This window comes from Telopea speciosissima, chromosome 11 (assembly GCF_018873765.1).
Source record: "Telopea speciosissima isolate NSW1024214 ecotype Mountain lineage chromosome 11, Tspe_v1, whole genome shotgun sequence".
Classification (NCBI taxonomy): Eukaryota; Viridiplantae; Streptophyta; class Magnoliopsida; order Proteales; family Proteaceae; genus Telopea; species Telopea speciosissima.
This window is the reverse complement of record NC_057926.1, coordinates 28,923,121-28,947,678: the sequence shown is the minus strand read 5'-3', so window position 1 is coordinate 28,947,678 and position 24,558 is coordinate 28,923,121. Positions and strand designations below refer to the sequence as shown.

The 24,558-nt window shown below is 40.7% G+C and overlaps 1 protein-coding gene across 2 annotated transcripts; it reads right to left on the bottom strand.

Annotated features, from left to right (window-relative positions):
- Positions 1-4,882: 4,882 nt before the first annotated feature.
- LOC122646688 (hydroquinone glucosyltransferase-like) lies at positions 4,883-23,926 on the bottom strand. Of its 2 annotated transcripts, none has more exons than XM_043840280.1 (3): positions 22,465-23,926; positions 8,150-8,156; positions 4,883-4,896 (listed from the first exon to the last, which is right to left on the bottom strand). In XM_043840280.1, coding segments are annotated over exons 1-2 (1,428 nt in total). In that variant the 5' UTR covers positions 23,892-23,926; the 3' UTR covers positions 4,883-4,896; positions 8,150-8,155. The 2 variants fall into 2 exon arrangements, with proteins under 2 accessions (XP_043696215.1, XP_043696214.1); XM_043840279.1 differs by lacking the exons at positions 4,883-4,896; positions 8,150-8,156 and adding exons at positions 8,927-8,937; positions 20,891-20,897.
- Positions 23,927-24,558: the final 632 nt, after the last annotated feature.

Sequence of the window (24,558 nt, the reverse complement as noted above, 5' to 3'; positions counted from 1 at the left end):
CTTAAGTGACCGACCCCTCCAGAGCTCGGGTCTCGTGCGGCCAGCCCCTTGTGGGTGCACAAATTGGGCCCAGCCCATTAATGTTTTACAGATGTTAACTGAACCGGAGGCCATGTGGGCACTGTTTCTTAGGAGTTTAAATTTCAAAAATGTTAATCTTCTAGATCCAAATTTTAAATTCAAAATTGGTTTTCATAAAAAATGATTGTTGTACATTTTTGTAGATTATTCCATCATGTTAACCTCCACCGTGATATATAGTCAATTTGGATCCTCTACTGCCGAGCTGCCCGAAAGGACCGTGCCGCCTAGACATGGTGTTACGTGCAATATCCATCTTACCCCTGCCCAAATGCCTTGCCCGAGTGGGGATAAAGCGGTCATTACGTGCAGCACCATGTCTGGGCAACACGGTCCTGCTGGGCAGCTCGGCAGTAGAACAATTGCCTTGATTGCAGTCGTGATATTAAATTGTTAAGAAGAACTGGCCTATAAGACTTACTAGAAAGGTGATTCTAAGGCCAATGTGCTAATCCTCGACTCCGTCAAAAAGACGATTGCGAATTTGATAAAAATCTCACCATTTTGGGTAACATGTTGGATGAACTAAGGGAAGATTATGGGAAATAGAGCATATATGCACACCATCAACTCACCACAATCATCCATAACACTAAGTTAAGTCCAGGGGTTCAGTTGTAGAGCATGTGATGAAGATGGAAAATCTATTTTTAAAATTGGAATCCATGGGAACTGTCTTTAATTTACAATATAAGGCCGATGTTATCCTCAACTTTCTCCCATCCCCTGATAGCTCCTTCAATCTAAATCTTCAAATGAATAAGATTAGTGTTAATTTGACAGAGCTGGGCAATATGTTGTAGCTGAAGCTATAATCTTGAAGCAGAAAAGTGAGGTGTTGATCACAAAGGTGAAATCTGCTTCTCTTATCTTGAAAGGTAAAAAGAAGAACAACAACAATAAGGGTAAGACCCTTAAGACCAAGAATAAGGGGGCAGATAAAAAGCAGAAAGCATAAAAGGAAAACTATTTCTTCAGCAAAAAGACTGGTCATTGGAAGTGCAACTATCATGCTTACTTGGCAACTCTAAAAAAGAAGCCAGAAGAAAAAGATAAAGTAACAAGAAGGTATATTAGATAAGCTTATCCTTCATAAATCAAACTTTACTATTGAACCATCTAACTCGTGGTTGGTGGACTCTGAGTCCACCACATACATTTACAATATGTTGCAGGGTTCAAACAGACAAGAAAACTTAACAAGTGTCAACGCACATGCAATAGTGCCGCCCAAGCAAACCCTGAATAGGAAAGATGTCACTCTTCTCTCTTGTAAGGCAACCATATCACATGCAATATTAGATTTTATCACATGTGATATTGGTTCAGCCATCCAATCCCAAACTTTCCTATTTTATGTGATTCTCTAAGATCACATACTTGTAATGTAAATAACTCCACTTGTGGAGATCAGTTAATCAAGGAATACAATACTCTTCAACATGGTATACAGAGCCTGAAGCTCCAACGAGCATACAATTTTTTTTTCTTTTCTCTTCTCTTCTTCATCGAGCTCTCCATCAATGGCTGACCAACAAAGCATTATAGCCAAACCAAACACAACTCTAACAACCACTCCCTCCTCTCCACTCACCTTCCTATTCGCCCACCACTTCCTCTCCATCAAACTCAATGCCACCAACTCCCTTGTTTAGAAGAAACAGCTTCTTCCCTTCCTCAAGGGCCAAGGAATTTTTGGATTTTTGATGGGACCAATCCTCAACCCACCGATCCTATTGAAGCTGCCGCAAGGGAGAAACAAGATGCCCAACTTGTGAGCCTTCTTGTGGCCTCCCTCTTTGAAGACTTAGTTCCCCTACTACTCGACAAAGAAACAAGCCATGAATGTTGGACTACCCTTCATGAAGCATATGGTTCTGCATCCTCTACATGACTTATGTCATTGCATCTTGACATGCAGAACCTCCGCCAAAAACCAGATGAGTCTATCACTTCTCTTCTTTGTCGTCCGAAAGCTATCACCGATGAACTTGTTGCATCTAATAATGCTCTCAAACCCACAGAGTTCAATCTACATATCTTACGTGCCTTATGTGACGATCTTCAGGACGTGGTCTCTGGTATCCTGAATCATCCCACACCTCCATCATACACTGAACTCCATAGTCTCCTCCTCAGTCATGAAAGCATGCGTGCTTTTCATAAACTCTCCGTCACTGAAGCAGCCCGATCTTCAACTCCAACTGCCAATACCGTTCACCGGTCCCCCTCCTCCCCTGGTGAATCCGGCATATACCCTGGTCATGGTTCTCAACGGGAGTGTGGGGGACGTGGCAGATTTGGCTATGGTCGTGGTGGACGTTTTGGCCAATATGGTGGTCGTGGTTTCTAGTGGTGCTCCTTCTGCAACCGCAACAACCACTCCACTGTTACATGCTTTTATCGCCCTCAACAACCCTACCCTCCCAACCATCTTACCAACCTAATGCCCACTTTTCTCAATCCTATTACCCCAATCAACCACATCTTTACAATCACCACAATCCACCACTTCTTCCTAACCCCCATCCATCTACCGCCCTTACCTGGTATCCTGATACAAGGGCCTCACACCATGTCACACCTGACCTTATTTCTATGTCCTCTTATGTTGAATATATTGTTAATGATCAAGTGCATGTAGGCAATGGTAAGGGACTGCCAATTTCACATATTGGTAGTAGCTCCATCCCTTCACCCTTCTCTTCTCTTTCTTTTCAGTTATCCAATATTTTACATGTTTCATCTATTTCCAAGAATTTGCTTTCTGTTCAAAAATTTTCCAAGGATAATAATGTCTTCTTTGAATTCCATCCCTCTTATTTTCTTGTGGAGGACCGGGTCACCAAGTCAACAGTGCTGTTCGGACCGAGTAATGGCGGTCTCTACACCCTTTCTTCCAAGTCATCTCCTTTCGTCTCTGTAGTTGAGCGCACCACTCTTGATGGCTGGCATAGTCGTTTGGGACATCTTTATGAACGCCTTCTTCACCATATGTTGCAGTCCAATAATTTGTCGTATCGGTCTTCCCGTTTGCAACTCGTTGCCTGTCCTGTCAATTGGGCAAATCCAGTAGATTATCTTTATCTGAGTCTCATCTTCGTAGCCAGTTTCCTTTAGATTTAATTTACAGTGATGTTTGGGGTCCCACTGCTACCCCCTCTTTATCTGGACATCAGTTTTATGTAAGTTTTATGGACGATCATAGTAAGTTTATTTGGTTTTACCCGTTATTACGTAAATCTGAAGTGTTCTCTACGTTTGTTAAATTTCAGGCCCTGGCTGAACGCCAGTGTTCCAGGAAAATTAAAACGGTCCAAACTGATTGGGGTGGGGAATTTCGTTGTCTTCCCCAATATTTCCAAAAAATGGAATTGTGCATCGGGTAGCTGCCCCACATACCCCATGAGCAACAAGGGGCTGTTGGGCGTCGCCATCGCCATGTCACTGAAACTAGCCTTTTCCTTCTTGCTCATGGGTCTGTACCTATGTCTTACTGGCACTTTGCCTTTGAGACTGCTGTTTTCCTCATTAACCGCATGCCTTCCTAGGTCTCTGATGGACTTTCCCCTTTTCAGATAGTTCATAACAACACACCAAAATATTCCTTCCTTTGTGTGTTTGGTTGTCTTTGTTACCCATTTCTTCGTCCCTGCAATCGTCACAAAATGGAATATCGGTCCCAACCATGTGTGTTTCTCGGTTACAGCCCCTCTCACTCCGCCTATCGCTGTATTGATCTTAAGACCAATAGATTATCCATCGCAAGCCATGTGCGCTTTGATGAATCCATCTTTCCATTCTCTCAATTGCATCGCGTGCAATCCCCATCACGGTCCTTATCTCCCTCATCTCCTTGGGGAGTTACATCTATTCGGTCCCCATCACCTCCCCCTACCCTACTATGGTGCCTTCGGGGGTTCCCTTCCCTAGTCCGGTGTTACCCTCTCCTCTAGGGTCCTTTCACTCTCCATCTCCTATTCCCCTAGCTACTCCCCTTACCAGTCCTACAAGCGCAACATCTTCACCAGTTCTTCGCACTCGACCTATTCACGATCTATATCAGATGGCCCCCACACCCACTCCATCTCCCCCCAATTCCAACTCTCCCTTAAATACCCCTCCACCCGCTACAACCCTTTCCCATCATGTACCCCATGGTCCTACGCCCACATACCTACCACCCTACTGCCCTCACCATGACCACTATTATTATTGAGCCTACTTTTTTTTCGCAAGCATCAAAGCACTGTGAATGGCGCACTACAATGAGTGATGAATTTAATGCATTGATTCGTAATGGTACGTGGTCTCTTGTTCCTCGGTTTGCTACAATGCAAAATATTATTGGTTGTAAGTGGGTGTATCGCATCAAAAGAAAGGCTGATGGCTCTCTAGAGCGCTACAAGGTTCACCTTGTTACAAAAGGCTTCCATCAACTATATGGTCTTGACTATAATGATACTTTTAGTCCAGTGGTTAAGCCTACCACCATTCACTCAATGCTGACCATTGCAATCTCTCAAGGGTGGCCAGTGTGACAAGTAGATGTCCATAATGCATTCCTTCATGGCCTCTTGACTGAAGAAGTCTATCTGTCATAACCACCAAGGTTTGAAGACAGCAATCATCTAGATCATGTGTGTCATCTCCAAAAATCACTCCATGGGTTAAAACAAGAACCACGTGCCTATTTATGCAATCCCCAACTGAGTTTCAATGGACCATGGTCAAGCGCATACTCAGGTCCCTACATGCCACTATTGATCATGGCTTATTCATCACTCGGTCTACATCTCACATGCTTCAAGCATTCTCTGACGCGGACTGGGCTGGCAGTGGCTCAAACCGACGCTCTACTGGTGGTTATGCAATTTTCTTGGGGCCCAACCTTATCTCTCGGTCGTCTCATAAACAAAAGACTATTGCACGCTCGTCGATGGAATCTGAATATAAGGCGCTTGCTAATGTGTCTATGGAACTGATTTGGCTGGAATCTCTATTTTGTGAACTTGGTCACCCTCTTTCGAGTCCCTTTATTCTGTGATGTGACAACATTGGGGCCACATACCTTTCGACCAATCCAGTTTTCCACGCTAGAACAAAGCATGTGGAATCGATTTTCACTTTATCCATGAACGGGTTGCCCAATGCCAATTGTCTGTTCAGTTTATCTCCACCAAAGATCAGATCGTAGGCATCCTCACCAAACCGCTTGCGACGTCACATTTCCAATTTTTGAGAGACAAGCAGAAGATTCATAGCTATGACTCTCCACCTTGAGGGGGTGTGTCAACGCACATGCAATAGTGTCGCCCAAGCAAACACTGAATAGGAAAGATATCACTCTTTTCTCTTGTAAGGTAACCATATCACATGCAATATTATATTTTATCACATGTGATATTGGTTCAGCCATCCAATCCCAACTTTCCTATTTTATGTGATTCTCTAAGATCACATACTTGTAATGTATATAACTCCACTTGTGGAGATTAGTTAATCAAGGAATACAATACTCTTCAACATGGTATACAGAGCATGAAGCTCCAACAAGCATACAATTTTTTTTTCTTTTCTCTTCTCTTCTCCATCGAGCTCTCCATCAATGGCTGACCAACAAATCTATACAGCCACACCAAACACAACTCTAATGACCACTCCCTCCTCTCCACTTACCTTCCCATCCGCCTACGACTTCCTCTCCATCAAACTCAACGCCACCAACTTCCTTGTTTGGAAGAAATAACTTGTTCCCTTCCTCAAGGGCCAAGGACTTTTTAGATTTTTTTATGGGACCAATCCTCAGCCCACTGATCCTATTGAAGCTGCCGCATGGGAGAAACAAGATGCCCAACTTGTGAGCCTTCTTGTGGCCTCCCTCTCTGAAGACTTAGTTCTTTTACTACTCAACAAAGAAACAACCCATGATTGTTGGACTACCCTTCATGAAGCACATGGTTCTGCATCCTCTACACAACTTATGTCATTGCATCTTGACATGCAGAACCTCCGCCAAAAACCAGATGAGTCTGTTACTTCTCTTCTTCGCCGTGCGAAGCTATCACAAATGAACTTATTGCATCTAATAATGCTCTCAAACCCACAGAGTTCAATCTACATGTCTTATGGGCCCTATGTGACGATCTTCAGGACGTGGTCTCTGGAATCCTGAATCGTCCCATACCTCCCTCATACACTAAACTCCATGGTCTCCTCCTCAGTCATGAAAGCATTCGTGCTTTTCACAAACTCTCTGTCACTGAAGCATTCCCATATTCAACTCCAACTACCAACACTGTTCAGCGGTCCCCCTCCTCCCCTGGTGAATTTGGCACATCCCATGGTTGTGGTTCTCAATGGGGGCATGGAAGATTTGGCCGTGGTCGTGGTGGACGATTTGGCCAATATGGTGGTCGTGGTTTCCAGCGGTGCTCCTTCTGCAACCGCAGCAACCACTCCACTGCTACATGCTTTTATCGCCCTCAACAACCCTATCCCTCCCAACCATCTTACCAACCTAATGCCCACTTTTCTCAATCCTATTACCCCAATTGACCACATCCTTACAATCACCAAAATCCACCACTTCTTCCCAACCCCCATCCATCTACCGCCCTTACCTGGTATCTTGATACAAGCGCCTCACACCATGTCACTCCTGACCTTAATTTCATGTCCTCTTATGATGAATATACTGGTAATGATCAAGTGCATGTAGGCAATGGTAAGGGACTGCCAAATTCACATATTGGTAGCAGCTCCATCTCTTCACCCGTCTCATCTCTTTCTTTTCAGTTATCCAATATTTTACATGTTCCATCTATTTCCAAGAATTTTCTTTCTGTTCAAAAATTTTCCAAGGATAATAATGTCTTCTTTGAATTCCATCCCTCTTATTTTCTTGTGGAGGACCAGGTCACCAAGTCAACAGTGTTGTCCGGACCGAGTAATGACGGTCTCTACACCCTTTCTTCCAGTTCATCTCCTTCTGTCTTTGTAGCTAAGCGCATCACTCTTGATGGCTGGTATAGTTGTTTGGGACATCCTCATGAATGCCTTCTTCACCATATGTTCCAGTCCAATAATTTGTCATATCGGTCTTCCTGTTTATGACCCGTTTGCCTGTCCTGTCAATTGGGCAAATCCAATAGATTGTCTTTATCTGAGTCTCATCTCCATGGCCAGTTTCCTTTAGATTTAATTTACAGTGATGTTTGGGGTCCCTCTGCTACCCCCTCTTTATCTGGACATCGGTTTTATGTAATTTTTATGGACGATCATATTAAGTTTATTTGGTTTTACCCGTTATTACGTAAATCTGAAGTGTCCTCTACATTTGTTAAATTTCAGGCCTTGGCTGAACGCCAGTTTTCCAGGCAGATTAAAACGGTACAAACTGATTGGGGTGGGGAATTTCGTTGTCTTCCCCAATATTTCCAAAAATTGGAATTGTGCATCGGGTAGCTGCCCCACACAACCATGAGCAACAAGGGGTTGTTTAGCACCACCATTGCCATATCACTGAAACTAGCCTTTCCCTTCTTGCTTATGGGTCTGTACCTAATCTTATTGGCAATTTGCCTTTGAGACTGCTATTTTCCTCATTAACTGCATGCCTTCCAAGGTCTCTGATGGACTTTCCCCTTCTCAAATAGTTCATAACAAGGCACCAAACTATTCCTTCCTTTGTGTGTTTGGTTGTCTTTGTTACCCATTTCTTGGTCCCTACAATTATCACAAAATGGAATATCGGTCCCAACCATGTGTGTTTCTTGATTGCAGCCCCTCTCACTCCGCCTATCGTTGTATTGATCTTAAAACCAATAGATTATACATCACATGCCATGTGCACTTTGATGAATCCATCTTTCCATTCTCTCAATTGCATGGCGTGCAATCCCCATCACGGTCCTTATCTCCCTCATCTCCTTGGTGAGTTACATCTATTCGGTCCCCATCACCACCCCCTAGCCTACTATGGTGCCTTCAGGGGTTCCCTTCCCTAGTCTGGTGTTACCCTCTCCTCTAGGGTCCTTTCAGTCTCCCCTCCTATTCCCCTAGCTACTCCCCTTACCAGTCCTACAAGCACAACATCTTCACCAGTTCTTCGCACTCGGCCTATTCACGATCTATATCAAATGCCCCCCCCCACACACTCCATCTCCCCCCAATTCCAACTCTCCCTTAAATACTCATCTAGATCATGTGTGTCGTCTCCAAAAATCACTCTATGGGTTAAAACAAGCACCACGTGCCTAGTTTCATCGCTAATCACAGTTTCTCATACAGTTGGGGTTCCTTGCTAGCAAGACGGATCCCTCCTTATTTATTTTGAATGCTGGTTCTCATGTTGTTTATGTCCTGGTATACGTTGATGATATCCTAGTCACTAGCAGTGACCCCAAGCGGGTTTCCATTCTACTTCATCGCCTTGCGGCTGAATTCTCCATTAAGGATCTAGGTGATCTTCACTTTTCTTGGGCATTGAAGCCACTCGTCACAAAAATGGTCTCCTATTATCTCAAACAAGATACATTTGCAATCTTCCACATAAGGTGGGCATGACTGACTGCAACCCAGTGCAAACGCCAATGGCTACCACTGCCTTGGGCACTGATCTAGGGGGTGCATCCCATCCAGATCCCCCCCAGTATCGGTCAATTACTGGTGCTTTATAGTATGTTACACTGATCAGACCTGATCTTTCTTTTCGGTCAACCGTGTGTGTCAATTTATAAAGTCCCCAACTGAGTTTCATTGGACCATGGTCAAGCACATACTCAGGTACCTACAGGCCACTATTGATCATGGCTTATTCATCACTCGGTCTACATCTCACACGCTTCAAGCATTCTCTGACACGGACTGGGCTGGCAGTGGCTCAAACCGACGCTCTACTAGTGGTTATACAATTTTCTTGGGGCCCAACTTATCTCTTGGTCTTCTCTCAAACAAAAGACTATTGCACGCTCGTCGATGGAATCTGAATATAAGGCGCTTTCTGCTGCGTCTGCAGAACTAATTTGGCTGGAATCTCTGTTTCGCAAACTTGGTCACCCTCTTTCAAGTCCCCCTGTTCTGTGGTGTGACAACATTGGGGCCACATACCTTTCGGCCAATCCGATTTTCCACGCTAGAACAAAGTATGTGGAAATCAATTTTCACTTTTTCCGTTAATGGGTTACCCAATGCCAATTGTCTGTTCAGTTTATCTCCACCAAAGATCAGATCACAGACATCCTCACCAAACCACTTGGGACGTCACATTTCCAATTTTTGAGAGACAAGCTGAAGATTCATAGCTATGACTCTCCACCTTGAGGGAGTGTGTCAACGCACATGCAATTTGACACCCCAAACCACCCCTAGGAGGATTGGGTAGGTGACCCGAATTACGTAACGGCAATTCGCCAAATCCCACGGATCTAGAAGCAATGCTTACATTCATGAACCACATCCACATCTTAACCATAAGTAAGATCAGAGTAATGTAGGACGTCTACAATTCAAAAGTAAAAGGAAGCATAGCGATACGAGAAATGGTGATAATATATACATAATATGTTTTGTTTGATACATCTCCCGGGCACACACACAACCCACAACAAAGAAACAAAAGTTCATAAGTACCTATGAAAATATATACAAGGCGAGCATTCTCAGTCCCAAAAGAAAAAGAAAAGAAAACTACAATAACCAAGTCAGAACAGAGATACTCCAGAAAACCCAAAATGAGTCCCTAGTCAAATCATCACATGCACGTTTCCCTGGTCTTCATCCGCAATGACCACCGAGAACGTACGCAGGATCGGTATGACCTCCGTCGGGGTCCACACCAACATCGTCATAACCACCAAAACTCTCCTTCTCAAAATAGCCCGCCATGCCACAGCGGCATCCACCTGCAGGATCATCTAAGAAGAGAGCAACATATAATAGAGTGTGAGCCCCACCGAGCTCATGAGCAAATAACATCCATCATGCATGCATATGCAATCACAATCCACAGTTCATATGATCTACATGATATGCAAGTCCAGATTTTATTATTATCCACCTATCATTACAACTATGTCTGGTATTGCCACTACAATCCCCAATACATGTATCCCTGTATGGGCTTCTAACCCCTTCCCGTGATACATCTATTGAGTTGTCGGAGAAGACTGGTCAACCCCCGCATTCATTCACCAAGGTCGGCCCGACCAGCCCTCTGTGATTATCTAGGGGGACAACCGTTTCTTCCCTCATGCACCATTCCGGTGTTCTTTTATTTATGCACCATTCTGGTGTTCTTTTATTCTTTTCTTTTCTTTTCTTTTTTCACTCCCTGATAATTGTCCCCACAGGCATCCAGCACCTTAACCCCTACTAGCAAGGGTTCGTGGCACGGGTGATGAAACTCTAGCCCCATGTCTATATGGCATCGTATGAGTCCAGCGGTGTCAACCGTACCCCATAATACAGGCTACCACAGACCCCATTTCTAAGCCAAGTACGACATCTAGTCTAGCAAACACAACCATCATATAGAATTCACAATGTTGATCAACAACAGACATTATGCAGTGATTTGAGTAACTTGAATTGTAAGTAAGTAACACAACATTCATGATTCAATTATTAACAGCCGGCATCAGATCATAATTGCATTTACACATACGATAGTATTATTCACTCACCAGGGCATTTTGGTCATTTCCCACATCCCACAGTGTCCAAGGATCAAGGCCATCAGGAAATTATAGATTTACCCCTTCATTTCTAAAAGATTCCATCACTGGGCCTTGCACTGGGCCTTGCTACATCACCCAGTACCTGTAGAATCGACCTTGGGCTGAGTTTCCAAGGTTGGACCTGCAGGGCTGGGCCTATAGTAGATCCTCTGCATGTTTGGGGATCTAGGTGGCCCTTGCAATGGTCTGTCTCATGGTCCAATCAATTTCATCATCAAGGTTCCAGTCAGGCTGACTGTGGCTGCCCAAGTTACCCAGATGAATAGTTATCAAACCTGAAATCTTGGATTCAGCCACATGCAAGGCTAGATATGCAAGTTCAATAGGGTTTCAGGGCTGTAACCACCTAGGGTTTGGTCTCTGCAGCCCTGGCTTGTAGTCTGGGCTTCAATCCATCAACCAGAAGGGGATCTGGGCAGTGCAACCATGCACAACCAGATTTCGGCCAAGGCAGCAACATAACTAAATATTGATTTTCATAGAAAAACCCAGATCTACCATGCACAAGGTCTGCATGGCTGATCTGGACCAAGACTGGGCAAACCCTAGCTTGTCTGGGCTGCCCAGTGCATAGAACACAGCAAGAATAGGGAGGTTCGGTTGCAGGTTGAGGGAGGTTCGGTTGCAGGCTGGAATGGCTGCAGCTGGTCTCCTTTCTTTCCCCTTCCTTCCTTCTTCGTTCCCTTCCTCTCTTTTCTCTCTCTTCTTTCCTTTCTTCTCTCTTTCGGATTCAGTTTCTACCAAGGGTTCTAAAATGAACCCAAGGCCTCCTATTTATAGCCTAAGGCCAACTAAGGCCTGTTTGCCTTCAGTCCCTCTTTTAAAAACTGATTTTTGAAACTAATTCTGTTCAGTTCTGGGCTCTCTGGTGGGGTCCACAGTGAACCAGGGATATGAGGTGGTCCCTCAGAGTCCCCTCTATCACTGGAGAGTGTCCATGGCCAAGTGGAGTGGTCCCCACATTTTTAATAATTAAAAATGTGCAAAACCAGCCACTGGGCAATGTCTCTGGGCGTTGCCACATCGCCTAGTGCCATGGCCCAGTGAATTCCAGCAACATGAATTCAAAGGGGGATTGCACAGGGGTTTGACCCTAGGTCAGGGTATTGTCCCCACATTCTCACCATGGGTTTTTACATGATTTTTTAGAGGTGGGTCCCACCATTTTAGGAAGGAGAGAGATTACCTGGGATCCAAGTCATACATCAGTCTGTGAGCTGTGCAAGTGCAGGGGTCTGCTATCCATCTTCTAACAGGTATATAGGGAAACATGTTCAAAGCATTCTCATTGATCTCATTGAGTGGAGTGATGCTCCACAGTGATCCTGGTGGCCTGGCCAGGGGTTCCTGCACTTCAGTCAGATTCCAGCCAGTCAAAGGGCAGGGTTTGACATGCAATAGTGTCGCCCAAGCAAACCCTGAATAGGAAAGATATCACTCTTTTCTCTTGTAAGGCAACCATATCACATGCAATATTAGATTTTATCACATGTGATATTGGTTCAGCCATCCAATCCCAACTTTCCTATTTTATGTGTTCTCTAAGATCACATACTTGTAATGTATATAACTCCACTTGTAGAGATCAGTTAATCAAGGAATACAATACTCTTCAACAACAAGAATGAACTGCGCCTAAGAATGGGCACTAGAGCTGAAGCCATGGCAATGGTTATAGGGACTTTTATTTTAGAACTTGATTCTTCAATATTTGATATGAAAGACTAGTATTATATGTCTTCTTTTAAGAGGAATATTATTTCTATTTCAAAATTAGTTTCAGATGGATATGTCTTTACTTTTCATCCTCACTTATCATCTATTTGAATAATAATTATAGATTTTGAATACTTGTAAAGTGGTTTTTATTTTTGAATTCTATATTAGAAAAGAATAAAGTCTCAAATGTTGATTTGAAATGTAAGCATGTTTTAGTGAACTCTATGAATTTTTCGGGGCATCTCAGGTAAGGTCATATCAATATAGAAAGGATTAACAGGTTAGTAAAGGATGGACCTTGTAAAGGTCGAACCTTATCCAACCTATGAATCATGCCTTCAAGGCAAGATGACCAAGAAGGCCTTTTCTAATAAATGCAAGAGAATCAGTGATTTGTTAGAGTTAATACATTCAAATGTATGTGGACCCATAAATATACAAGTGAGATATGGATACAAATATTTTGTAACTTTCACAGACGATACTCTAGATATGGTTATTTATACTAGATGCGTAGCAAAATCGGAAATCTTTGAAACGTTCAACAAATTTCAAGCTAAAGTTGAAAAACAGTTAGATAAATGCATTGTCTCTTTCATCAGATTGAGGAGGCTAATACTTTTCTGATGAGTGTAAGGAAGAACTCATTTTCGATGTGATTGTCACCCAATTGACTACCCTAGAGGTGCCTCAGCAAAATGGTGTTTCAGAGAGACGCAATAGGACTTTACTAGACATGTTTAGGAAGGTGCTCAGTTTTAGTGATTTATCTTCATCCTTTTGGGGTTTACTCTTGAGACTACAATCTATATCTTGAATTGGGTACCAACTAAATCTGTACCTTAAACTTATTTTGAGTTATGGTATGGGTGAAAGCCTAGCGTACAACATCTTAGAGTTTGGGATTGTATTGTACATGTTCACAAACAATAGAAGAATAAGTTGGAACCACGAACTAATAGATATTACTTCCTAGAATACCCTAAAGGTACCATAGGGTTTTAATTTTATGACTGTAGTGATCAGAAAGTAGCAATAAACAAGCGCATTACCTTTCTCGAGGAAGATATTGTTTCAAAAAGATCAGCTCCAATGGTAGAAAAAAGAAGTGTCTCAAGACCAAGACCTCTACTCCAGTAATGTAACCCACTGTAGAACTAACTCCTCTAGAACCAGAATGTATTGGGATGAGTATTAGACCACCCACAAGATATACTCTTCTCACTAAAGAAGATTACAAAGTGGAAAAGTTCCACATCGTGACTATGATTCAGATTCTGATCCAAACTCTTACTATGAGGCTCTAAAGGGTTTAGACGCTGTAAAATGGTTGGAAGCAATGAGCTCTAAATTAGACTCTATGCACTCCAACAATGTCTGGACTCTTGTCAACCCACCTCAAGGCATCAAGCCCATGATGCAAGTAGATCTTCAAGAGAAAGAGAGGCATTGATGGGAATGTTGAAATATTCAAAGCGAGGCTGCTAGCTAAAGGTTATACTTAGGAGGAAAGCTAGGGTGGATTATGATGAGACCTTCTCTCCAGTAGTGATAATGAAATCCATTAGGATTTTATTATCCATTCTAGCATACTATGATTACGAGATCTGGCAGATGGATGTGCAAACTGTATTTCTCACTAGGCTTCTTGATGAAGAAATCTACATAAACCATCCAAAGAGGTTATCTTCCATTGGTCAAGAGAACAAAGTGTGCAAATTGTTGAGATCCATCTATGGTCTCAAACAAGCTTCTAGAAATTAGAAAATCATATTTGATCAAATAGTTAATCGTTTGACTTTGATCAAAATATAGAAGAACCATGCATCTACCAGAAGGTCAATGGGAGTGTGGGATGTTTTCTAGTATTGTATGGAAATAAATACTACTCATTGGTAATGATGTAGGTATGCTTTAATTTATGAAGGTGTGACTATCCACAACTTTCTCGATGAAAGATCTTGGTGAAGCCAGTTACATCCTAGGGAATAAACTTGTTAGAGATCTCCAGAAAATAGATGTTAGGCTTATCGCAATCTACTTAAGGTTCTAACAAGGTTTAATATGGATAACTCTAAAAAGGGAAATGTGCTTTCTTTTAAACATGGAGGGTGACTCTCTAAGTTTCAATGCCCTTAATCTTAAGAGGACATTGAGGAGATGAATAGAACTCTCTATGCCTCTTTAGTGGGAAGTCGTATATACAACATGTTGTATACAAGCTATACATTTGCTATCCAGTAGGAATTTTGAGTCGATACTAATCAAATCCTGAACAAGAACATTAAACTGATGTCAAGAATATCCTAAAGTATTTGAGAAACACTAAGGATCAGTTCTTGGTCTATGGGACTGATCGTATGACAGTTATGGGTTACACATATTCAGATTTTCATATTGACAAGGATGACAGAAAGTGCACGTCTGGTATGATCTATATGATTGGTGGGGGGTGATTATTTGGAGAAGTGCCAAGCAGAAGACAATAGTCGATTCTACTACTGAGGCTGAATATATTGCAGCTAGTGATATGATCAAAGAAGGTATTTGGTTGAAACATTTTTTGACTGATTTTGAGGTAGTTCCTAAGCTTGTCAAATACCCCATTCCATTGTATTGGGACAACAAAGGGGCTATAGCAGTAATAACCCATCCCCAGAAAAGTATTTAATATTGAGTTTTATTTGCTGATTAGGCATAGATGGGTTCATTTTGACGGAATCCTATTCGAGTCAGCTTAACAGATAAGTATTAACAGTACAATAACAAGCATTGAGTATGTTAGAATGGCCATAGTATAGTGTGGGCCCTGTGGGTTTGCACAACAAAGAGAAAAGAGCATTAGTTGTATAGTTTAGGGTGAAGTAGTGACTTCATGTGAGTTTAGAGGGCCATGAAGTCAGAATTTGGGAAAGTACAAAACATGAAAAAATTAGGGTAATCGAGTTACCACCATTGGGGAAAACGAATCGGTAGCAGTTAAGATGATAAAGTTATGAGCAATTTAGTCATTATTGCTCGTTATTGCTCGTTATTGCTCGATCGAACTTGCATCAATCAATAGGAGAGCTGACGGTCGATCCTTTGGTCGACCAACTAGAGACGATCAGAGCTACTTAAATGGGTTGGTGGCCTAAAGGTCAACCGTTAGGATGCAAAAATGACCATTTAAGTTCGGATTTGGCTCATTTTGGGTCATTTCAAAGTTAGAAAAGAGAGAGAAGAGAGAGGAAAGAAAGAGGAAAAGAAGGAGAAGGAAGAAAAGAGGAGCTTGAGGCTTGAGATTTGAGTTGCAAACAAGGGAGAAACACATCTTGAGTCAAGAGGATCAAGAGTTGGAGCTTGGATTAGGTTTTGAAGCGCTTAAAAAAATATAAACCCTAAGCCCCTTTTCAATTCTGAGTGATTGTTATGGTTTAATCCATTAGAAAGTTCTCTTATATCATTGTTAAGTAGTTAAAGAGATCTATTGTGAAAGGCGATGAAATCCCATATTGGGGAAGAAAGTAACAAAAACCCTATTTTAGGGTTTAAGTTTTCCCATTTGGCCTACCAATTATAGGTAGGGATTGACCGCTGGTACATAGATGCCCAAGTAGGGGGCATAAAGATAAGTTTAGTTAAGTATGGGTGGTGGGCGATCATACCTAAGGATGTCAAACGGTACGGTTCCGGTTTGGTGCATATTTTGCAAGGTAGAAATCAAAACTGTACCGGATAAGAATCACCCAAAATTAGAATCGTGTTGTATGTGGTGTGGTTTTAGCGGTTTCTATTCAGTTTTCGTTATCCGATTTACATGCGGTTTGTAATACCAATTTCACCTTTGTACCTTTTAATTTTATTTTCCATATCCTTGTTATGTGGGAGAAATTATATTGTTTTATACACATCTAACTCTAGGAAAAGTTCACTTAGACATGCTAGTTGCAATGATAATTTTAAGTGATTAAGACCGCAAAGTACTGCAAGGGAAACCAACTTGAGGGCATTACTAATCCATACCCCACTCAATTCATTAAAAAATTGTACTAAGACATGCTCGTACTAAAACCTTCCATCCCTTCATGAATTTAGCACTCAAACTGAAATTCAAAAAAATCTCTGTAAGGAGTCCTGATAGTTTAGAGTGCGTAACCTCATTATTAACCAAATAAGAATATTCCTAATCTCGATTTTCTACCCAATTTCTATTCGGTTAATCAATGGTTTTTCGGTTTTGAATCAAACTGAATCGGTAATAGAACCTATGAAATCGAAATCACGTCGTTTTTATACGGTGCGGTTTGGTTCAATCGTAAATAGTCGGTTTCGGTTCCATTTTGACACCCTTAATCATACTCACTATTCCAAGAGTATGAAGGTGAAGCTGACTGCTAATGAAATGATATATAGGGATCCATTTTGATCCAAGAGTGATGTAGGGGTACCAAAGCTCACTGTTTGAGGAAAGTAGAATAATACATAGCACAAATACAGACAAGTGAGGGGAATTCTATCATATCCTTGCATATTTTTACAGAGATCGTAAATGTAAGACAGAAACCTTGGTTTTATGCTTTATGGTTTATGGTTCATGAATGATACGTACCAACAACACGACATTGATCACAGTAGACATACCTCAATCTATTGATGTCCTCTTCAACGACGACGAGAGTGACAACTGTATGGGACGAGTCAGGTCCCCCTACCAAACCACTGATCCAGAACATGATCTGCCATGTGAGGAGGTGCGAGAACAGAGAAGAAGGGGGTGGTTCATTTTTTATGAACCAAAGTCCAATCCAACCAAATGCAGGTAGAAATGTGATGCCCCGCATCTCATATTTATTATTTTATCCGTTGTGCTAGCAATTTTATGCCAGACATTTAAGAGGATTTTTTATGATTTCGATATGGATAATGCTTGTAAGTATTTTATTTGATTATTTATCGTTTTAATGTACTTCATGGAATTATTAATATTTTAATAGTATTATATTGCCTGTGTTAGTTTAGTTATTTTAAGAGTTATATACTTTGCTATTTGATTTATATTTGGAGTGATTTATAAGGTTTCATTGATGGCAATAGTTTATAGAGGAATTGCTAGGATTTGATTTAATTGAGGTTTAGTTTGGTGGTTTGGTTCATGGGTTCAACCCATGGCTTGATTTAAGTAGTCTTTTGACTTGAGGTGTAATTGGAGGTTTTGGCTAAGGGTAAGGTTGGAAAATGAAGAGTTGGTGAGCTTTACATTAAATCCTATTGGTCTATAGGAGAAGTGGAAATAGAATCCTTTATGGTTAAATTGGAAACCTTATGGAGACTTGATAATAATTACAAGAGTACCATTATTGGGTATACAAATATGGTTAAGGATAGAGAAGTTCATTTTAGAACTTCACATTCTAAGAAAATAGAAGAAGAGAAAGGAAGAGAAGGAAGAAGAACTTGAAAGAAGAAGGGAAAATGTTGCAATCAAGTGATTTGAAGCTTGTTCGAAGCGCCAAATGGAAGATTAAAGCTATAGATTGAAGTGGAAGATGCGTTCTTCCAAGTTGTGAGCTCATATTTAGGGTTTTCTAAGGCAAATGGCTCTAAAAAAACTCATTTGGTTTTAAGGGCTTTGATCTATTTTCGATTTTGAACCTTTGTGTGATGTAATGGAAATGTTTTGCACCATAGGGTAACCTTTATTTGTGAGATTTTGGGCTAGAATGAAGGTATTCAAAGTTTGCGGTCAAGAAAAGGGGTTTTCAAGGTGAAATTCGATGGAAGTGATTTGGTTTTGCAGCTAAGCCAAGATTAGTGTAATAGATGTTTGATTCACGCTCTACGTGTTATTGTGTTTTGCTAGAACCTAGCTTAGATTGAAGGGTTGAGCATTCAAGTGAAGAACCCTAGGTTTTGGGGTTTTCTTTAAAGAACAAGGTATATTTTGATTTGGTTCCATTAAATGTTGGTGCATGAGTTGATTGAGCATTCTAAAGTGTTTAGGATGCATATTTTGATGGTTTTATGTGATACAATTCGTGCATGAAGGTTTGGGGACGAAAACCCCATATTTGGGACAGGTTCCCACGGCTGCTCGACCTTTATGAGCAGAATTTTCTAGGAACCGGTCGACCAGTACGATCTGGAGGTCGACTGGTACCTGTCGGTTTATCTGGAGGTCAACCAGACATCAACCACCAACTTTCTATTTCAATCCGTTGATGCTCCGATCGACCGGTACACTGATCCATAGAGGTAAAATTTGGGATTTTGAGGAACTGAAATGCATGGTCTTATAGCCCCCTCTGGTCAGTCCTTGCTTACAAAAAAATTGCTTTAAAATGTGATCCCAATTTTCTTGTACGGTCCCTTAGAACATTGAATTTTATTGGACATTTGGAACACGATTGTTGGTAAGGAAGCATTGATAATTGATGGTTATCATCTAGAATATATACATAAATGTATATGATTTGTTAGTGATGAAAATAGTATAGAACCTATGATTCTATGTTAATGTTAATATGTTACTATACACTTGAATGATAAATGAATACGCGATGGTGAATGAACATGTTGATGATGTTATAGATATAGAAACCTTTAAAATATAATGATGTGTTTCTATATGCTTAAACGAAAAATGATTATGGATGGCTATATTATTGACAAATGATAACTTATTAAGGTAGGTGAAATGCTATTGTAATGAACGTGATAATTGATGATTGACTGACATTGATAATGCAATGATATATGAATGAACGGGATAATTGATGATTGACTAACGCAGATAATGCACCATGAATGGAATGATCTAGCAACAAGGACTGAAATGATGAAAGATGATGAAAAAAATGTTAAAAGCCAATATGCAGACCTGTGAAGTGTATCAGGCCTTGTGCCAATTGACTGAAGCCACTTCGGTGGTATGGACTGAAGCCACTTTGGTGGTATGGACTGAAGCCACTTTAGTGGTAACGGCTAAAGCCGCTTCAGTGGTATTGACTGAAGGCATTTCGGTGGTATGGACTGAAGCCACTTTGGTGGTATGAACTGAAGCCACTTCGGTGGTATCGATCGAAACCACTTTGGTGGTATCGATTGAAACCGCTATGGTGGTATCGACTAAAACCACTTCAGTGGTATGGACTGATGGTATATCAAACATAAGGAATGCTAAGGCTAAAGACTCAACTGAAATGAGGACTGATATAGAAGAGTGCATAAACGAATGAATGAAATGTCAAAGGATGTAACAAGGAAAGATTTACAGTTTTGCTGCATTATGATCATGCCTATGAAAGAGACTAAGATCTTTTAAGACTTAAGATATGTTAACAAGATTATATCTATAAGAGGGTAAGAGAGAATGAAATTAAATGAAATGTGACAGATTTATAAATGATTGACTGATTAATGATATCAATTGATTGACTGTTTTATGATACAAATGATATGAAATGAAAACATGCTTGCTAATAGAGATTGAATCATTATATTACTTTTATATTGTGAGCATGACTAGCAATGCTATTTCTTACTGGGCATTAGCTTATTCCCCGAATGATTACCTTTTTACAGATGAGACAAGTAAGGACAGAGCCAAGAGTATTGCCATTGTGAAGGAAACGGAGGATTGATGACCTTTTTTTTTTTTTGGGGGGGGGTGGGTGTTTATACCCAATGTCTTTTGATAGAACTTATGAAATGTAAATGTCCTATTTTGGAGGAGGGTCTCGAGCCCGAATGATTGTAAATATTTTTAAAGTTCTGTTCCTCTCTTCGGAGAGTAAGGATATGTACATAGTAGAGCCATGAGTAACATGTTTTAAGTTTTAGGTTATTTGTCTTCCACTTATTGTTTGTTTTAATTCCTATTGATATTTATTTAAAGTATGTTTAAATTGAATGTTTTTCCTGTGTGTTCTTGGCTGGATTCTGGTGTCATGGGCCCCACCTGGTCCGATCGGGGTCGTTACAAGAAAAGTCTGACTTTGAAGTTGAACGAGGTCATCATTCAATCATTTAAACATTAAAAATAGAGCCTCCAGTGATTCGGTTTTCTTCCATGTTGAAAATAAGGAAATCTTTAATCTTCGGAGCTACTATAGCCTTCTCTGGTCCGGTTATTAGTATGTCCCCAACGAGTAGGGATGTAAACGGATCGGATTTGGTCGGACAGTGACATTATCATATTCGTATCCGATTATATTCGAACGGATTCGGATAATTTTCGGATAGTGATTTTTTGAATACAGATTCTCCTAAATGGATATGAACATGGATCGAATACGAATTTTTGACTATCCGTTGACATCTTTGTCGTTTTTATGATGAGGGCTAGGGTTGAGACTTGAGAGTTCAGCAACTCCCTTTTTTTCTACTCTTCTTAGTCTTTGATTTTCTTACGTTTTTACTTTTGATTTTCTCTTGTATTTATTTTCATAGATATGTGATTCCATGTTATAACATTGTATAAAACAATATATATAAACCAATAGAAAATCTAGAAAAAGAATCACATTATCTTAACCTATAAATTTATAAAAATAAGATAACAAAATCCAATAAGGTAACTTGAAAGGATAGACGAACACAAAGATATATTTCAGATATTTTATTACTTTCAGATTGCTAAACGAATCGGATAATAATCGGTCGGATAGGGGGATTATCATATTCGTATCCGATTAGTTTCGGATGGATTCGGATTCTCCTAAACGAATACGAACGCGGATCGAATTCGGATTTTCGAATATCCGTTTACATCCCTACCGACGAGTCTCTCTTTTCCTATATGGGATTTTGGACAATATCATTGTCAACAGCGCGAGACAGTTGGAACACATGCGAGGTGGGTTTGCAAAATATATGTTCAAAGTTTGGAGATCTCGTCGGCGTTCTAGAGAAGCTTCAGGAGAATCCATCTCTTTTCAACTATCAAAATGAGCCACAAATCCTCTACTCTCGATCTGCAAGCCCACCGGTTACTCAACTCTGCGGTGGCGTGCTTGTCAAATGTCTCCTATAAATAAACACTACCTACACTTCAAATTCTTTCCTCGCAGGTGTTATCACCGAGTTCAATCGAGATTTCTCGAGCCTAGGGTTTTGTCTTTGTTTCTAATCCATGTTTCCGCCGAATTTTCTTCAATTTCCCTCAGATAGTTCTCCGATTTAAGTGTTTTACTTGCCATTCTTCTCTTGTTATCCATAATGGCTTGGACTATTTTCATGCAGAAGAGCAAAAAAGAAATTGTAAAATAAGAATTTTTACTATTTTAGCGTAAAATACAAAAAAAAAATTTAATTAGGAAAATTTTTATACACAAAAAATATTATTTATACGAAAAAAATTATTACGAAACAAACAGAACCTTAAAATAAATTTTCTTGTTTCAAGGGCATAGAAATTGCCAACATGTATTGTGCAAAGATGAAGCTTCTACACCCATTGGTTCATGGCCAGGTCTAGTGGAAGAGGAGCTTAGGGTTGATGCCCAAGGTAGACCAAGATTCCGGATGCATTAATTTTTGTTTAATTTTTTTTTTCTTGGCTTGTTCACTAGTTAATTTCCCCATTGATGGCTAGGTGGGGGGTTGATCTAGTCGATTTTGTTGGTTGTTTCTGGATTTTGCCAGTTTGTTTGTACTCTTCAATTTTTTTTTAATATACATGATCTTTCAGGGAAAAACAATCATCTATTTATCCAATACAAGATTTTTTTTGGTAAAATATCCAATACAAGATTAACTGTGAACTTCTTCTGATCATGGTGATAATTATTATTTTTCTACAAGAGAATGGACATGAAAGCTAGCTTGGAATAGCATATTAATAATAGCATCAAGTTCAGAGTCTATATATAGAATAGAACTCTCAATACCAAAAACAAAGAGAGAAACTAGGGCAAGCGTAAGAAAGATAAAAAACCAAACGCATCACATGCTCACTTTGGCCTTCCATTTGTCTGCAACTTCTGATAGTGCCTTTCTTGAAGACCCATCTTCACTCAATACCATGGAAGCTGCCTCTTTCAGCAATCTCATTCTATTCCTCATCTTCTTCCCTTCTTCACCCTCCATCAAGCTTCTCAGCATTGTCGCAATCTCTACTCGCCCGATTATTCCATCTTCTCCTGCTTTGGGCCTCAATGCAATCTTCATACCTTCCTCTGCTAGCATCTTTGCATTCATCTTTTGTTCGGCGTAGAGTGGCCACGCGATCAAGGGCACACCGTGTGCCACACTCTCTAAGGTTGAGTTCCAACCGCAATGGGTTAGGAACCCTCCGGTCGAACCGTGACTCAGCACTTGAATCTGTGGGGCCCAGTTGGAGACCATCATGCCTTGCCCTTTGGTCCTCTCCAAGAAACCTTTGGGCAAGAATGCAAGAGGATCATCAATGTTTTGGGAAGTAAAGTAATTGGCATCTGCTGCTGTTAGAGTAGGGCTCTTAACAACCCACAAAAATTTTTGCTCACTTAGCTCCAATCCTAAGGCCAATTCATTGAACTGTTCCGGTGAGAGGGCCCCACCGGTACCGAAAGAAACATATAGAACAGACCCACTTGGCTGATCATCCAACCACTTCAAGCACTCTGATTCCCCGGCTGACCCCCTTGAGCTGTTCTGAATGAGTGGTCCAATCGGGTAGACCGGTGGTATTGTTGGGTCTACACCTTCCTTGAATGCCTTAATGGAACTTGATTCCATGGCTACAAAGGTGTTAACCAAGATACCCTCAGCTGATCTATAGAGCTTGCAATTGTGTAGAAGCCCCTTGTAGGCCTCATTAGTCCTATCTTGGGCTGGGTCCAAGAACTCTCCTCCATAAAGAGGCACACAACCGGGCAATTGAACTGGTTCAGGCATGTCTCTATATTCACAAGAAAACATCTCATCAAGTTTAGGCAAATGAAGGAATAATGACAAACACATAGCTGTGGTAGGGTAGAAGATGTAAGGAGAAACATTGAATTCTTTAGCAACATCCATGGCTTCGATGCCAAAGAGATCAACAACCAAGGCAGAAACACAATTAGTAGCTGTTAAGACCTTCAATGTTTCCCTAAGAGAAGGGAGAGAACGGATCATGGTGAGTGAGAGACGGGTTTCGATCTTAACATCTTTGGGAAGGTCATCGAAGTTCACCGGAGGGAGGACAATGGAGGTTATGGATTTGGGGAGAGAATCTAAGACAGATTTTTCAGCTTTAGAGACAGTACCATCAGTTGAGATAATGAAGGTGACAGAGAAGTTGTGGAAATCAACGAGTTGCCTGGCGAACTGGGTGAGAGGGATGAGGTGACCGAGTCCTGGACTCGGTAGAATGGTGATTAGGGGAGAAGCTTGTTGTGTTTCTGCCATTGTGGTGGAGTTGAAGCCTTAGAGCCTTAGAGCCTTAGAGCCTTAGAGGGCAAGGATGAGAGTTTTTTTCTCTTTTTGGTAGAAAGGATGAGAGTTTGAGACATGAATTTTGAGAGGAGAAGAGTATGGGCTTTATATATAAAAGAGCTACTTTGCTTATTTAATATTTTATTTATTTATTTATTTATATTTTAGGTAAAGGAGAGGAATATGCAGCGGTGGCAGGCACTGGGACGTTTGATTTCAATAACTTTTGTGGACTTTGATTCAGACACTTTTTTAGATTTACTTTTATTATTTATTTATTTATTTATTTGGTGCTTTGTCATCTGTCAATAGAACTTTAAGAATTTGATTGATAATATTTATTTAAGGAAAAGACCCAAGAAGGGGTTTGTGAATCATAAGATGGTGGTTTAATTAATCATTCATCGGGTGGTGGAGGGAAACTTAGTCTTTATGAAAATGGTTCTTTAAGCTGCCAGGGCAGGGTGTAGTAACACCTCTGTATATCTCTTTTTTCTTCGCATGGAATGACCTTGTTACTTTTCAATGAATGTGTTATATGTCTAAAGAGGCTCGATCTAGTGTATGGGTACTAGATTGAGTCAATTTAGTATGAGATACATTAAACGGACTTGATTTAACGTATTCTATTAATATTGGA